The following is an 18,130-nucleotide window of genomic DNA, read 5'->3' as shown; positions in this document are numbered from 1 at the left end:
GAATATGGGGCAAAAGCGAGAACGCAGAGTTAGATGACATCAATCACAATGTTAATGATTAATCACTATGTTAATAACCAACTCCTGTTTCTAATTCAGGGTAAGTTTATGTTTTCTTAAAACTAGCTTTAAAATTTAGGACAGGCTTAGGCTTTAATAACAACCTTAAAATGACTTGGGAATAAAGTACAATCCTCTATTTCCATGAGCACTCCTTGTATGCCCTCATTGATTTAAGGTATCAGCAATATCTTTATGAAAATGTAATGCTCTAAATTAAATTAAGCAAAATATTTGCCTTTTTTTTAGAGAACAGCAGAAATGTTCATTACATCATGACAAGTAAGTAAGCTTAGTGCTGGCCTTCGTACATTTGTCGCTGAAAGTATTATTTTAATTATGCATGCAGTCAGTGTATTATGTTTCATATGTAGATGGTACATTGCAAAGATGCATGTAATTTGTCAAGTGAGCATCTATACTGGGATGAGCCCCAAAAACGAGAGGACAAGTTTGTGGCGTCAGGAAAGAGTGTGTCTTGCCGGATGTGTGGCAGGAGTTTTGGAACCATCCACAGCAGGGAGCAGCATGAGAGGCAAGAGCATCATTTTACAGCCAGCCAAAGAGGTAAACCATCCTTAAAATGCTCTTGCTCAAAGATATTTATTGTGTTCTAGGTTAACAAGAAGGGAACCTTTTTGGGTAGGTGAACTAATACCAAACATTATCACCTTTGAGAGTATTAATTCTTGCTCTGTGATTATCAACTGTTTTGGGATGGGTTTATGGCTTCTAAGTAGCTGTAGCCTCAAACTCTCAGTCATAGAAAGCCCTGTGACAGTTTTCCTCTGAATGTGATGTTGGTTACCATCCAGCTCCATTTTGTATCAAACAAAAAGGCTGGGTTTCCCTTGTGAGAAAATAAACAATTGGGAGTCAACCTCTGCTGGAGATGCTACACTGTCACTATTAGTTGGCTCCTTCACACAACTTTTAAACCATAGTCCAAGAACATTTAGAGAAAGATGGGGACTGTTGAAATTGGTATTGACTGAGCTGTCTGACAGAAACTTGACCAATAAAAGCAAAGAAAAAGCTCACTCAAGCTTCCTTTAAAGCACTGTTCTTGCCCAAACTCTTGATGGGGAATTGCCCCTGCAGTCGTCTTTAACACACCAAAAGGACCAGATTTGGAAGCAGGGCCTTCTTTGGTAGGGTGTAGGGTGCTTTCTCTGGTTGTCTACAAATAGAACATAGAACATTACAGCACGGTACAAGCCCTTCGTCCCACGATATTGTGCTGACATTTTATCCTGCTCTAAGATCTAGCTAACCCTTCCCTCCCACATAGCCCTCCATTTTTCTATCACTCATGTGGCTATCTAAGAGTCCCTTAAATGTCCCTAATGTATCTGCCTCCACCACTTCTGCTGGCAGTGCATTCCACGCACCCACCATTTTCTGTGTGTAAAAAAAATACTTGCATCTTACATCCCTCCCATACCTTCCTCCAGTCACCTTAAGTTATGTCCCCTCATTTGAGCCATTTTCACCCTGGGGAAAAAGTCTCAATGTTATCACAATGTCCAGTTGAGGGCAAGCACAGTACTGTAGCGGTTAGCATAACGCTATTACAGCACCAGTGACCCGGGTTCAATTCCGGCCACTGTCTGTAAGGAGTTTGTACGTTCTCCCCGTGACTGCATGGGTTTCCTCTGGATGCTCCGGTTTCCCCCCACATTCCAAAGACGTACGGGTTAGGAAGTTGTGGGCATGCATTGTTGGCACCGGAAGTGTGGCAACACTTGTGGGCTGCCCCAGAACACTCTACACAAAGATGCATTTCACTGTGTGTTTCAATGTATGTGTGACTAATAGAGGTACCTTAAAGGAAGACGTGGTTTATGTACTCGGTCTCTGTCACAGCACTCTTACCATTCAGTTACTGGAATACACCTCACTACTTCCTGTTGCAGTTGACAATTGCTACTTGCAAGAGCTCCAGCTGCAGTAGGACATCATGTAATTACATTTGTGCTTTATGTGAGATTCCTAAACTTATAATGATTTTGTGCATGATGCCTTATGTAACCCAAGTGAAAGTGATCTTGTTCCCTCATACACCATCTTGCTAGAACACTTCCTGCATGATGCAATTTCTCTTTGTCCATTTTTATGGGATCCATTCCTTAGCAAGCATCAATCCGGGCACAAAGATTATAAATAAACCCTTTTAACTTGCCACATTGATTTATAAGTGAAGTTGATGGTTTCAGACTTCCCAACTTGAAACTATCAACTAAACTGTTCCCCCTAATTTTCTGATGTTTTCAAGGTAATGAAACTCTAAGTTAATCTCATCATAAATTATCTGAACAGGCTGTTCCAATGAGGAAAACAACTAACTATTCATTTCTGTTTTATTATTAATCCAAACATGAAGCTTAAAACAGATGAGTAAAATATTTTTGAATTTCCTCTAAATCGAGCCTGTCCAATGACAAATGTCAGTCCATTTACAGCTGCCGATTTTAAGTATCTGTGTTATGTACCAGCAACAAAAGAAACACACCAAATCATGTATAAGTGTTAGAAACTATTTTAATAATAACAAATAATAAGAAGAAAAGTTAAAAATGTTAGATATCAGATATAATTCCCAAAACTAAACTTGAAGTGTGTGTGTGGCAAATTCCCAAACTCCAAGTCCAGGAATAATTCTCAAAGTTCAGCAGCAAGTCATAAGGTGAAACATGAGCAAAGGCTTTTGCAAAACCACCGTTGACTGAAGAGAAAATGTAGAGAGAATATAGAGAGAAATTATGAAATCCAAATGTTCCACAATGGAACCCATACCACACCCCAATCACTGATGATCTCCATTGCCTTGTTCCGAAGTATCTGCCACTCCAAAAGGCATTTGAGACGTGGCCGTCCACAGAAATACCTGTTTCCCTCTACAGGTTAACGACAAAGTGGAATCCACTGGATTGCTCCAAAAATCCATACGTGGATTGTAGTGACAGACACAGTTATTGTTTTTCATCCATCGACACAGAGACCAGCAGTCAGTATCTCTCTCTCCCTCTCTCTCTTTTCTCACTGACTCACTGAACAAATGTCAGTACGTTATCTTCTTGCTGTCGTGATGACACCACACACACACTACTGTACTATATTTTAAAGGGACAGTCACCAAATAGCAACCTAATCTGTAACACCTGAATAAGTTAGTTTCTGTAAGATGTTTTAGTTTAGTATTTTCATGTAATTTTGAGATTGAATAATATTAAATGGAGCACAGTGCATTCTATATCAGGCATAACATATATTAGCAGCATGTTTGAATATTTATAGGGATTAGAGTTTGCTTATTAAGGTAAAGATTCAGACATAGAACTTGCTTCTTGATCCAAACTGACCACTTTCTATTTTATTAAAGTTAGTAATCCAGCAATACAACATTTTGTTTTCTATTTTAAGTAGCTGTGTATGTCATTGTTATATAGATTTTTTTAAATGATCCAAGTTCTTCAAAAAAAAAGGATTTTTGATTATATTTTTGCAGCAAGAATGTCAACAGCATTCTCCCCAGACACTATACTGGATCAAAGAAGTCCACAGCTCTTACAGAAATTCATGGAAACAAACCTTCGACCACAAATGGGACTTTTGAGAGTGGCTTGTGCAGAGGAAGTAGAAAACCTCATTGACTTAATTCAAAAATGCTGTCCCATATCAGTGACTCGACTCATCAAGGTAGTAGGATGATCTTCAAATGTGTTATTGAAGAGTTACTGCTCAATCCTGGGAAAGCTACTTTGCTAAACCATTGAGCATTTCTCATACTCCTGCATCACAGGTTAGGGCTACAGTGGTTGCTTTGCCTTCTGTAACCTGTCAAGCAGCTTGTAGAAATGGCCTTTCCAAAAAATCAAAGCCAGTTTTTGACTACAGTTGAGGACAAAGTGTTTTTGGATAGAAAAAGCTAAAAATATGACCACAGTTTCTGCTCACCATCCAGAATTTCTGATATGTTCCTGTTCAGAACAAATGACAAATTGAAATTAATTTGATCCATGACTTAAACCTTCTTAGCTGGCATTACAATATCACCATGGAAAAAGGGTTTGTCAGGTGAAATTTGTAACGTGGAAAGCATCATCGTTTGGCCCCCTAGTCAGGCAGTCAGAAAACAGAAACCAGTTCACTCAACTCGGTAAGTTTAGGGAGCAGGAAGCAGAAGCCAGCGATTTGCTGGGGTCTTCCTTACACCAGTCTAGTGAAGTCTGGTAAAAGATTTAAGCCAAACGCATTGTGGAGTACTTGGAGTATTGTGTTCAGTTTTGGTCACCCTGCTACAGGAAAAATGTTATTGAACTGGAAAGAGTGCAGAAAAGGTTTACAAGGAGTTGCTAGGAATCAAGGGACTGAGTTATAGAGAAAGAGTGGACAGGCCAGGACTTTCTTCCTTGGAGTGTAAGAGACTGAGGGAGGTGTATAAAGAGAGAGATCTTACAGAGGTGTATAAAATATAAAATATAGATAGGGGGAATGCACTCAGTATTTTTCCCAGGGTTGGGAAATCAAGAACTAGAGGGCATAGGTTTAATGTGAGAGGAGAAAGATTTAGTAGGAACTTGAGGGGTAACTTTTCTTTTTACACAGGTGGCGCATGAATGGAATAAACTGCCAGAGGAACTGGTTGAGGCAGGTACAATAACAACTTTTAAAAGGCAGATGGACAAGTGCATGGATAGGAAAGGTTTGGAAGGATATGGGCCAAATGCAGGCAAATGGGACTAGTTTGGATGAGCATCTTGGTCAGCATGGACCAGTTGGGCCAAAGGGCCTGTTAATGTGCTGTATGACTCTCATACATAAGGGACTTAAGAGTTAAAGTTGTAAGCTTAATGTTCCTTATTCAGTTGACACAAGTAAAAATTAGGACATCTACCACAGTTTTATCTAATTCGGGCCCATCTGCATGATGTGCAACTTGGTCATATTACTGCAGTACTGCAGCATTCTTGCCAGATAGCTATGCTTGGAAGTGAAACTGTACCAAAAACTTGCTACAGTCAGAAAAGGTCCATAAGTCTCCAGTTAACTAATGGGCCATATAATCAGTCTATAGAAGTATGTAACTTCAGACTAAATTGCTTTGAGCTACATCTAATCCATAGTGAGATGTCAATGCCAGAAACAATTTAAGTGCTCCCTTTATTTACAACTGCTGTCTAAATTCATGAAAATTTTATAAAGCTCTATAATATATGGGATTTATGAAAGAAGCCAGGAAAGCTAATTGTGCAATATTTAAAGGAAACTTTTAAATGGGAATGGATAATATGAGTCAGAAGATTTTTGGTTTAAACCCTACTCCAGAGTTGAACATATACTCTAGGCTTCAAAATCGATGTATTGATGATGGAGTCTTGTTCTTCAGAGATGTGCCTTTCAAATGAGACATTAAATAGAGTTCCTGTTGGGTAGATGTATAAAGATGCTCTCCATCATTTGAAGGAGAGTAAGAGGGTTCTTGTTTGTTATGGCAGTCATTAACCCCTAACCATCACTTAAAATAGATGAACAAGTTATTTAGTTTGTTGTTGATTGTGCAAGTTTGCATGTGCAAATTGGTCACCATGTTTCCTATACTTTGACAGTGATTACATTTTCATTGCTTATTAAGTGCTTTGTGAGTTCAGGTTATGAAATTCAACACACAAATGTAAATCTTACTGTTCTGTATTGTAATTGGTGACATAATTCTTCACAGGGTGGCTCTTACTTCAAAGGGACTGACACCAGGAGTTGGTCTGATATTGACGTTGTGATATTTAGTTCTTCATTTTTGAGCATCGATGACTGCAAAGAGAAAATATCTTCCATGCTATGTGGGCTGGAGAATAATTTGAAGATATCTGTGATGACGAATAGGTGAGATAAAGGAACTATTTTTAGGAAGCAAAAGACTTGCTGCTGCAAGTTTGAAGTAAATAATGAGAAATGCCAACCATTTCTGTCCCCTTTGTAGATTTGTATTATGCTATACGGCCTAAATGTAGATTTGTATTATGCTATACGTTTGTGCTGGGTAGGATGTTTTCCTTAGCCCTTGTCATTATTCAGCCAGTATTCAATTGAGATTGGATCCAAGAAGCACTAGTGAAACGGGTTAATCAAAGGTCAGATCTCATGAGTCTCTAAAGTTAAACCTGATGAAAAAAATGGTTGTGATTATTGGAAACCAGTCCTCACAGCCCTTTCATATCACAGCAGGGAGAGTGCTTAGCACAATTATTAATAGCTGAAGCATCGATGATTTTAGTGTCAACTTCCAGAATGAATTGCTCTTTAATGACTGTCGTGCTCATATCATTTCACAGTTTCTTCGAAAGGGAAGCAGCCCATGCAGGTCTGCAGTAGAATCTGGAAAATGACAGACAGATGTTGTTCATGCTCTATGGCTAGTTACAAATGAAAGGAACCCCAGCAACCTCACTTTAACCTTCAATACCACCATTATCATTGAATCCTAAATAATCGACATCCCAAAAGTCACTTTGATCTGAAGGTTAACACCAACAACAAGGTTACAAGAAAGTCAAAGTCGAGTTTATTGTCATATGCACAAGCACACATATGCACAGATGCAATGAAAAGCTTGCGGCAGTCACAAGAAAAACATAAATTGTACACAAATTTTACAAGAAAGACCACATTTAGAACAAAAAAAGTCCATTTTAGTGCAAGGTGGTCATAGCGTTGCTAAGCTCTGGTGATTAGCATTGTGCAGGTTGGTTCATGAACTGAATGACTGAAGGGATGTAACTGTTCTTGAACCTAGTGGTGTGGGACTTCAGGCTTCTGTACCTCCTGCCTGATGGTAACTGCGAGAAGCTGACATGACCCGGATGATGGGGAGCTTTTGATGATAAATGTTGCCTTCTTGAGGCAGCGCCTTGTGTAGATACTACGAATGGTTGTGAGGGATGTGCCCATGATGTATTGGGCAGAATCCATCGCTTTCTGCAGCTTCTTGTGTTCCTGGGCATTTGACTTGCCGTGCCAGACCGTGATGCAACCAGTCAGGATACTTTCAACAATACATCTGTAGAAGTTTTTATAGAGTGTTCGGTGACAAGCCAAACCTCCTTAACCTCCTAAGAAAGTAAAGTCGCTGGTGTGCCTCCCTTGTGACTGCATCTATGTGCAGGACCTAGGGCAGGCCATCCAATTTGTTAACACCCAGGAATTCAAAGTTGCTGACCCTCTCCACTGCCGATCCATCAATGTAGACTGGTGCATATTCATCCTCCTCCCCCTTCCTGAAGTCAACAATCAGCTCTTTAGTTTTACTGACGTTGACTGAGAGGTTGTTGTTGTAGCACCACTCAACCAAGTGTCCTATCTCGCTCTGGTAAGCTGGCTCATCACCACCTGTGATTTGTCCAACAACAGTGGTGTCATCAGCAAATTTGTACATGGCATAGGAGCTGTGCTTAGCCACAGCTATAGAGTAGAGCAGGGGACTAAGCACACAGCCTTCAGGAGCGCCTGTGTTGAACCCAAGGCTGTGTACTCTGCAATAAATAACTCCCTTGGTGATCTCATAAAACCTCTCCAGTATCCATAAGAATTAAGTCAGGAGTCTAGCAGAACATGCAGCACTCATCTGGATGGTTGCATTTGAACCAAGACTTAAGAAGCTTGACCCTAGGTGTGTGAAAGCCACTTGATTGATTGGTACTTCTGTGATTTCTAAACTTCCAGTGGTGCCAAACAGATTGCTGAAATGAAAACAGAAACTGCTAGCAATACTCATCAGATCAGGTAGCATCAGCAGAAAGGGAAATAGTTAATATTTCCAGGTTGAAGACTCTTCATCCAAACTCTGTTGAAAGGTCTTTGACCTGAAAATGAAACTGTTCCTCCTTCCATAGATGTTGCATGACCTGCTGAATTGGTTTTAATTCAGATTTCCAGCATCTGCAATTTTTTTTTTGACTTTTCATTTGCTGTTGAAATGGTTGTCTGCATTTGAACTCCAAATAGTCAGAAGGTTCAGATGACATAAGGTTTCATCCCACCAGGCGTAGGTTCAATGCCAAAAGGTGAAAGAACCATTAGGTTCCTCGGAAACCCGCTCCCACAAATTGCTAGAGATTTGCCAACATTCACATTTAACTCCCCTGTGGGGCAACCAGCCATTATAGCAACGTGGTCAGTATTATATCTCCAAAGAAGCCACCATCTGCATTGCTTTCTGAGACTTGATCCCTAATGGTTTTGTTTACCGTTGATGTTCTCCACGTTAGATGCTGAGATTCTTAGTCAAAGGAATGTCCACTGAATAATAAATACTTCCTCATTTTCCAGCCTACTTCCATCAGGCAATTGAAAAGACAAAAAAAATTGCTGCTGGTGCTGGAAATCTGAAATATAAACAGAAAATGTTGTGACAGTCATCAGGTCAGGTAGCATCTGTGGAGAGAGGAACAAGTTAATCTTTCAAGTTGATGACCCTTCATCAGAACTGGAAAACCCTGGAACCTTTGGCCAAAAGAAATGGTGTTAATGCTGACTGCATTCCTTAAATACATTGCGGAAAAGAGTAAGGCACAACAACATCTTAAGTGGTGAGATGCATACAGTATATGTGATTCAAAGTCTTTTTACTTTCAGGATATTGATAGAAAGGAAGGCTTCACTTTCCCTTCGATTTCAATTCAAGTGTTTCAAAGATCTACACATTCACCACTTTGATGTCATGCTTTGCTATGATTTATTAGGACCTATTGCATCCCAAGGTTGGCATTTTTTTTTGCTGTTTAATTTTGATATGAGTATATAATGCATTTTATTGCAGGAATCATTATTAGAAACATGGAAGCAGACCATTAGGCCCATCATGTCCATGGTGACAAGTGGGCACCCATCTGTACAAATCCCATATTAAAGGAAGTGCATCTTAAAAAATGTATTTAACAAACTAAGAATAATCATTTTAAGAAATACTGTACCACATCCTTCAAACGAAGCCCTTAGAATCAACTACCATTGGAAAATATTTTACTCATTGAAATAAATTAATAAAAATACACTTAAAAGAACCCATCCTGAACTTCCATGTATTTGCCTTATCTTACAGTCATTAAATGGAGGAATTCAATATCAATTCAGGAAGACAGAACTGCATTACTTGTCAGGATAGGAAGTTTCATTTTCTTCCCAGAATTGCCAGTGTGTGATAGGATTCTGTGTAAGTTTTAGATGTCAGGAATTCAAAACAGCCAAAGAGTCATAGATGTTCCAACCTTTGCTAATAGAGAAAAAATAATCCCTTTGTTCATAGTTTTTGATCAGCCTCATTTTTGATTGTGATGCAAGAATGGACTAGTATTCATGTTGTATTATGGAAAACTGGTTAGTGATAGCATGTTTTGACCTTCTTACTTAATGAATGCCTTAAAATGAAGACATAATGGTCATTCTTAGAGAAACCACCATTCACTTGCACTCATTCTGCTCAATGAGAGTAACAGAAGTAAAAAATAGTACAAATGGCAAGTGAATTATTTGGGACAGAGACGCAAGAGATTCTGCAGATGCTGGAATCTGGAGCAACACACAAAAAGTGCTGGAGGAACACAGCAGGTCAGGCAGCATGTATGGAGGGAATTTTTTCCCCACACCACTTTCCCTTGGTGTCAGAATGTGTCTTAAAACCTAACATTGGATTGTCATTGTCAATGGTGTGTATGGTAACTAGGTTGCAGTGGGTGCCTCCTGTGACCTGAGTGGTCCTTGTTTTAAAATATCTAAACCCTGAGATTAAACTACTCTTGGGTTCACCCCTTACATGCTTCAATTCTCCCAAAGGCTCTAATCCTTCACGCTTTTAAAAAATAAATGGTGTGTTACAGTGCACCACTGCTTTTCATAATTATTTTGCCTATTAAATTTTGTTTAAGCTCTTAGATGCAGGATGAAACTCTGGTATTCCCATCAGAAATTCAAATTCCTTTCCAGATTTGAGCAGATAATGTAGACAAGCACTTTGATACATTAATAATTGACATTTTACATTGTTAGAAGGATATATTTGAGGGCATAATCAAATTGCAGACATCCACCTTTTATTGAGGTGGATGTGAAAGATCCTTTGATACTCTTAGCCAGGATCCCCAAAATAGATTAACAGTTTATTTGTCTCCTGTCTCTGTAATAGCTGTTCTGTTGTCTCTGCATTTAAAACAATTTATTGTGCAGCTTTTCAAGATGCAAATCGTAAATGTTACATTGTAGCTGCAGTTGTCACCTTTCTGTTTGTTCACTTTTCATAAATTGCTCAATTTTATTTTTACTACTTTTATTGTATAGATGCTAAAAGGAACTTATATCGACAACTATACAATTGTGGGGATGATGTAAAAATTCAGCTTTATTCAATCTCTCTGCTGAAATACCAAGTGGATTTTGTAAAGGCATCTACTTTAGGTGTGAAGGATCTGATTCGTCTGGTTAAACATTGGTTTAAGACTTCAGTCGCTAAACCCACAGAGGCTAATAGGTTTGCACATATTTTGCACTTTTTTAAATTTCTTTTGTTAACTTAATTTTTAAACCTAGTAAGCTGTGGTTTATAAGTTATAATAATTAGTAATTATGATGTGAATGGAGGTCAAGCTGCTTTCACCTGCTTGGTTTAGGGTGAGAGGGGAAAGATATAAAAGGGGCCTGAGGGGCAACTTTTTCACGCAGAGTGATGAGTACATGGAACAAACTGCCAGAGGAAGTGGTTGAGGCAGGTACAATAGTATCATTTAAGAAGCATTTGGATAGATACATGGAGGGCTGGGGCTTGGAGGGATATGGAGCGAACGTAGAAAGTTGGGACTAGCAGGGTGAACAACGTGGTCAGCATGGACTAGTTGGGCCGAAGGGCCTGTATCCGTGCTGTGTGGCTCTATGACTCTATAACAGCAGGGAAGAAACTGGATGTAGGGCAGATGGCGTTAGGATGAAGCAAAACTGCAGAAAGGTTTCTAAATGAGAACAAGGACTGAATTCAAAAACTGAGAGGCAAGGAAGATGGTTGATGGGTCAACATGACCTAGAACAGGCCAAGATACAGGCAGCATAATCTTATTCCAATTGGAACTTTTAAAGAGAGAAGGTCACGAAGCTATTTACAGCCAAGTTTTGAGCTTAATGATGATAAGAGTTTAAGTCATGGAGGGATGCAACAGGACTGATGGGCAGTGTTGCGGTTTGCATCACAATTTGGAGTTGAGCCAAACAAGGCCGTGTGGTTTGTAGGTGAAAATAAAAGTCATGAGCAAAAGTGCCAATAGATTATTTTTGACATGAGTTGGATAAGGTCTGTTTGGGGATCTGAGGCGGACTTTTCATCCAGCGAATGAGTATGTGGAATGCACAGCCTGAGAGAGTAGTGGAAGTAGAGGCACTGACAGCATTTAAGAAGTCTCCAGATCAGCAATTGCATCGCCACGGCATAGAAGACTGCACACCAAGTGCTGGAAGGTGGGATTAATGCAGTGTGGATGTGGTGGACTGGCATGTCTCCATGCGGTGTGAATCCAACTTGATTTTTATTTTCTTAATATATAGCTAGAGAAAGTTATGGTTAATTCAGGTTTCTCACTCCCTTGTGGTGGAGGATTACTTGCTTCCACTCCAGTCCCAATGGTCCTTGGGTGAGGCTAAGGCTGGACTGCCAGAGTTTGCCACTGGTGGCACAGGAGCTGTTGACAAGATGGAGGGTGAGGTGTGGAAGGGAAGATTCAGAGGTGGTGCACTCGTGCCACTTGCGCAGGGCTTCTGAACGCCATCCCATAAACTTCTCCATGTTAAGCAGTCATGGGCCAGGATTCCCAGAAGCCAATTTTCAAGGAAGTTTTGAGGACGTCCTTAAATCATTTCTCCTGTCTATCAATTTGTCATTGAGTCTGGTATCAGGCATGTAGAGGACATGGCCTGCTCATCAGAGCCAACAATATAATTAGGACCTCAGTGCTGGGGATATTGGGGTGGGGTGGGGGGAGAACACTGAATCACTTATCCTGGATTTGGAGGATTTTGCAGAGAGAGTGGTGATAGTATCTCTCCAGTGCTTTGAGGAGCCTGCTGAGGTTGGTCCATAATTCAGAAGCATCCTGGAGGTCAGGGATCACTGCACCATTGCACGCTAGCTATCACGTGCACTTCACAGAGTAAGGTCCTGATCTACTGGCAAGTTGGTCCAAGATGCTCTTCTGCATGGATATTAATATATGTGCCTAAGTGCCCATATGCATTGATGCCTGTCAGCTCAAAGAGAGAGAGAGAGAGAGACACACACACACACACACACACACACACACACACACACACACACACACACACACACACACACAGCTCCTGGGGAAATGCATGTATGCTGTTGCTGAGTGGTGATGCTCTCAATATGATGTCAGACCACACAGGGCAAAGGGAGTGAGATCAGAGGTGATGCTGGAGAACCAGGGTTGGATATTAGCAGCATACAAATTGAAACCGGCGGCACCGTAAATGTTGATTGTGTATTCATTAGATGGCATGTAAATGAGATAAAGGGCAGAAACTTGTGACACTCTGAAAGTTATTGTACAGAGACTGAGTTCAGACTGTTGATGGAGATATGCTGGCTCCATCCTGGGTATGCTGGCTCCATCCTATTCCAGTTGACACCAATATCCTAAAAGTTCATCACAAAGGAGAAACAAATAGAGACTTTGACGACATTGTCCTTTGTAGCCACACTTAACACAGGTTAGGAAAACTTGCAATGTTAAAGTTGTTAAAAGTGACTTATCAAGGTTATTGTGCAAATTCTACCAGTTAAACCATGGTTAATTGGATTATGCTCATGATAACTATATAGATTTAATAGACTAATGTATTAAATGGAGTTATGCCCATTTAGGGCATTAACAAATATGTTTTCCTGTTCTGAATTTACCAAGTAAGTTTAATATCTTTTCATAGATTTCGGAGGCTGCCTTCTTCTTATGCCATGGAGCTTATTACCATCTATGTTTGGCAGTTGGCAGGAAAGCCCATATTTTTTAGTTTAGTTCAAGGTCTCCGAGCAGTACTCAAATTCCTAGTGAATTGCAGAGATATTTTCATCATCTGGTGTGATCACTATGACAAAAACTTGTCTATTGTGAAGGAAGTTCTTCAGAAACAAACCAGGTAAGTAACTAAGAATAAATTAATGAAATCAAAGTATAAATTTACGCTGATATAAACTGGGTACTGATCTCATTTAGGGCAAAGAATCCAAATCAGGGATTCCTTTAAAATATATATTAGCAAATATGTACAGATACAATTAGTGTAAGTGGTACACCCTGCTGTAGTGTTATACTTCTCTCAGCCTTTAAATTAAGAAGTCGAACCAGACGCTGAAGACACTGTCTAATATGGACTCGCAGACCAGAAAGTTGGAAATTTGAAACCTGCTCAGTGTCAGAGCATTAACTTTAACTTTGCTCCCCAGATTAGAGAACAGTGTATCAGTAAGTATTCTCATTGAGACTACCTAGTGACTGTTGCTGGAAAGTCTATGTACAGTATATGAGTATTGAGTGAAAATAGATTGTGTTTGCCTGTAAAATTCTTCAAATCAAATATCCACCAAAATTGATAGTGTGTCATGAAGAATAGCCACTTGAGCAAACTACTAAAGAGCTACAGGCTCTTCAGCCCACAATGTTTTGCCGACCTTTAAACCTTGCCTAAGACTATCTAACCCCTTCCTCCCACATATCTCTCTATTTTAAATTCTTCCATATGTCTATCTAGTAACCTCTTGAATTTGACCAATGTACCTGCCTCCACCACCGCCCCAGGCAGCGCATTCCATGCCCCAACCGCTCTCTGGGTAAAAAACCTTCCTCTGATAATTTCCCACCATTACTTTAAAGCCATGTCCTCTTGTATTGAGCATTGGTGCCCTGAGAAAGAGGCGCTGGCTGTCCACTCTATCTATTCCTCTTAATATTTTGTACACCTCTATCATGTCTCCTCTCATCCTCCTTATCTCCAAAGAGTAAAGCCTTAGCTCCCTTAGTGCATCCCTCATAATGCATACTCTCTAAACCAGGCAGCATCCTGGTAAATCTCCTCTGCACCCTTTCCAACACCCTTTCCAATTTTCTATTGGATAAAATAAAAACACAAAATAATGGAAATACTGAGCAGGTCAGACCACATCTGTGGGAAGAGAAACAGAGTGGAGGCCAAAGGCCCTTCGTTAGAACAAGGAAGGAGAGAAAAGAAACTTGTTAAGCTACAGGAAGGGTGGGGAGAGGGGGTGTCTCTGATAGCATAACACCAGATCTATGTCAGTTTTACATATATATCGACTTACAGAAGTTTTTGATAATGTTCTCCATAAGTGATTGTTAGCTAACATTAAAGATTATTAAAGTGAAGGCAGTTGTTTTCCTGGTTTGGAAAGTGACAGGGTGAAAGCAGACAGGGTCAGTGGATGATGGACTGGTGTTCAAGCTGACATGAACTCCCAAAAGGATCTGTGTTGGAATCATTTTTATAAATGCCTAAGTCATGAGACCAAAAGCCACGGATCCAGGAATACTGATAGCACAGATAGCTGGCATTATATGTGGTGTACATGAAACCTTGCATTACAAAGAGATGCTAATAGTTTGAGTGAATGGTCAGAACTGTGCCAAATGACTTTCAACGGTCAAATGTTAAATTATCTGCTTTGAACTGAAATAGCATACCTCAGTGTTTTGTCAAAATGGTGAAGAGTGAAATGCAGTGAGGATCCAAAGAGAAGCCGTCCAAGTACATAAACAACTAAAATGCCATAGATGGGGACAGAACGTCATTAAAATGACAAAGAGCATTTATACCTGGATGCCAAAAAAAATTAAAGATATACCTTATTAGAATATTTATTTGAACATATCCCTGCAATCCTGTGAAAGAAAATCAAAGAACTATAGATGCTGGAAGTCCAAAATAAAAAATGGAAAATGTTGGAACTGTTCAGCAGGTCAGGCAGCTGTGGAAAGGGTTAATATTTCAGATCTAGGACCTTACATCAGAGGGGGGTCAATAACTTCATTAATTGGTGACCAAGCACCAAGAAGTTAAACGTGAAAGCTGTCCTCATTTTGAGAGGACTAGAATATAAAAGCAATGATGCAATGCTGAGGTTTTATAAGCCATTTGGTCAGACCACATTTGGAGTATTGAGAGCAGTTTTGGGGCCCCATTATCTCAGGAAGGATGTGCTGACATTGGAAAGGGTCCAGAGGAGGTTTACAGCAATGATCCTGGGAATGAAGGGGTTAACATACAAGGAGCGTTTAATGGCTCTAGGCCTGTACTCGCTGGAGTTTAGAAGAATGAGGGGGGATCTCATTGAAACTTACCAAATATTGAAAGTCTTGGATAGGCTGGATGTGGAGAGGATGTTTCCAGTAGTGGGAGAGTCTAGGACCAGAGGGCACAGCCTCAGAATAGAAGGATGTCCCTTTAGAACAGAGATGAGGAGGAATTTCTTTAGCCAGAGGGTGGCGAATCTGTGGAATTCATTGCCACAGACGGCTGTGGAGGCCAAGTCATTGGGTATATTTAAAGTGAAGGTTGATAGGTTCTTGATTAGTAAGGACATCAAAGGTTACGGGAAGAACACAGGAGAAAGGGGTTAAAGGGAAAAATAAATCAACCATGATCGAATGGCAGAGCAGACTTGATGGGCCAGATGGCCTAATTCTGCTCCAGTATCTTATAGTCAAATTGTGTAAACACCACAAAGGTCCACCAGTGCCTCTTTGTGAAAGAATCTGTCATCTTAATTTGACTGCAACGTGCTCAGATGTGACTAGTCCACACTATGTTTATTCTTGAAAAGTTCATGTCTATAAATAAAAACTTTGTATTGAAAGGACAATAAGGACATTTCCAGATTTCCAACATGGAGTATTTTGCTTTTGGAAAAGAAGAATATTACCCATAAGCTAGACATTACGTTAGGATAAAAATTCAGCTCAGTCAGCTCTGCAAAGTTACCCTGGGTGAGAATTAAGGACTAATGCCATCGTGTTAAGAGTGCTGTCTGATGGAGTATTCAAACAACAAGCCAATACTGCATAATCCTACATTACTTTTTGTGGACCTGCTCTGCCTTGTCAGAGATGGAAGTCAGTAGAAAGCAATTGGATGGGATCTGATAATCCGTGGTATTTACCAGAAACTTCATGCAAACAGATCAAACAAAGAAACCTGTGCCTGATCACAATATGTCATGGTCCTCCCACCTAAATTATTGAACACCACCTGGAGAAAGTATGGAGAGAAAAGTGCCGAATAAGTTCTGCATGGAAAGTCATGCCCATATGAGGCCATTATTGCCTGAGCTATGAAAGGTCTTAGACTAGTCCTGCATCGGGTAATGGAAGAACCAACGTGGAACTGTAATCTGCCGGACTTCATCCACAGCAACCTAATTATTGCAGACATGTCTAACCAAGAGAGTATGAGTAGAAGTGACCACTGCATTGCAAAGCAAAATGAACTGAATATCTTCTGGTGGATGTGTAGCATAGTGGGTGCATGTGACTACTAGTTCTAACCATATCCATCAAATGGGATCAAGTAGTTCAATGTTGCCTGCAGGGGAGGGTAATGATCAATAGCTTACCAGTCCAAACAACAGTTTCCAGTGTTCCTTGCTCTTAAAGGCTTTGTGCCCCTGTTGGCTTAGATGCTTACACTAGTTTGCAAATTAAGAATCCTTCCCTGACCTAAGAAGGTTCTGCCATATTTGTCAAGAATGTTTAATTAAGAACATTGGAAATTCTCAAATAAGATAAAATTATGATATTGTTTGTTTCAATTCCAGACCTTTTATTTTGGATCCAGTTAACCCTACATTCAACGTGTGTGAAAATAGCAATGCGTGGGATGAAGTGACTCATGTGGCTCGTCAAAGTCTACTGAAGCCACTTCTCAGTGGAGTGCAAGCTAAGGCTCCATGGCTCTTCACTAATAATTGGTGATTTTATTTTTGTCATCTAGCAATATATGTAACTGCAGAGAGAGCACATAAGGAAGGAAAGAAATAATTTAAAACTTGCACTTGTATAGAAGCCTTCATAGCCCCAGATTCTACAACCAATGAAGTATTTTCGCAGTTAAACCACTATTGCAAGGAAGACAGCAGTTAATTTACCCAGGACAAGATCTCACAAACAGCAATATAATATTGATGAGATAATCCATTTTTATGATGTTCACTGAAGAATAAATATTGGCCAGGACACTGGGGATAGCGTCTTGCAACTCTTTAAAAATAATGCCATTGGATCTTTTATATTCAGCTGGGAGAGCAGATGAGGCAACATTCATCCACAAGTAAGATGAAGGGACTTGAGCTCCTGCCTTCTAAGATAGAAGTTTGGATCAATGTCTTGTAGGTTGACCTAGTAGGTAAGCCAAATACTATGTCAAAACAGCTGAAGACCAAAGAATGTCCCTGATTATAAATCTGTGAGTGTATAAAGCAAAAAGTAATTTTTGAACTTCGTACCTTAAGCATTACATTCCTGTATTTGCATTGGACAAGATGCAATTAAATGAAGCTTGAAGGATGTAATGCAAGTATTTAAGGCACAGAATTATTGCCATGGAAAAATTGAGATTTTGTATTAAAACTAAGCCTTCAGGCTTAACGTTAAGCACCATACAGATTTCTAATATTAAACAAGTTGGCATTTTGAATGTTAAATAACCAATTTGGACATTACTTCCCTGGTGGTATAAAAACACTTTCACGCTAATCTAATTCCCCTTCTCCACCCCTCAAGCCATTTCACTCCCTGTTAAACTCCACCTTTTCACAAAAATCTACTCTTTCTTCAAATTGTACAATCCCCTCCTCCAGATGCAGGGGTCTAAAGCAGGGTCTCAACCTGAAGCATCGACATTTCCGTCCCCTCCATAGGTGTTGCTTGACCTGCTGAGTTCCTCCAGCGGTTTGTTGTTTTGCTCCAGCTTCCAGCAACTGTGGTCTTTTTTATCCTTTACACTTGCTTTTCCT

The 18,130-nt window shown here is 39.9% G+C and overlaps 1 protein-coding gene across 1 annotated transcript; it reads left to right on the top strand.

Moving 5' to 3' along the window:
- The first annotated feature begins 434 nt into the window (after positions 1-434).
- Positions 435-17,090, top strand: LOC127572930 (2'-5'-oligoadenylate synthase 1-like). The gene is made up of 7 exons (XM_052020657.1): positions 435-627; positions 3,569-3,759; positions 5,783-5,943; positions 8,692-8,816; positions 10,390-10,579; positions 13,036-13,245; positions 16,934-17,090. The coding sequence occupies exons 1-7, from the start codon at positions 435-437 to the stop codon at positions 17,088-17,090; spliced, it is 1,227 nt and encodes a 408-aa protein (XP_051876617.1).
- The last annotated feature ends 1,040 nt before the right edge of the window (positions 17,091-18,130 follow it).

This window comes from Pristis pectinata, chromosome 7, assembly GCF_009764475.1.
Source record: "Pristis pectinata isolate sPriPec2 chromosome 7, sPriPec2.1.pri, whole genome shotgun sequence".
Classification (NCBI taxonomy): Eukaryota; Metazoa; Chordata; class Chondrichthyes; order Rhinopristiformes; family Pristidae; genus Pristis; species Pristis pectinata.
The sequence above is the reverse complement of the archived record's forward strand: the minus strand, read 5'-3'. Positions and strand labels throughout refer to the sequence as shown.

What these genes read in the sequence shown, in the direction of transcription:
- LOC127572930 (XM_052020657.1), top strand. Translation starts at nt 435, where the DNA reads ATGGTACATTGCAAAGATGCATGTAATTTGTCAAGTGAGCATCTATAC. An exon ending in TTTTACAGCCAGCCAAAGAG is followed by an intron (nt 628 to 3,568) that starts GTAAACCATCCT and finishes ATATTTTTGCAG; the next exon opens with CAAGAATGTCAACAGCATTC. An exon ending in ATATCTGTGATGACGAATAG is followed by an intron (nt 5,944 to 8,691) that starts GTGAGATAAAGG and finishes TTTTACTTTCAG; the next exon opens with GATATTGATAGAAAGGAAGG.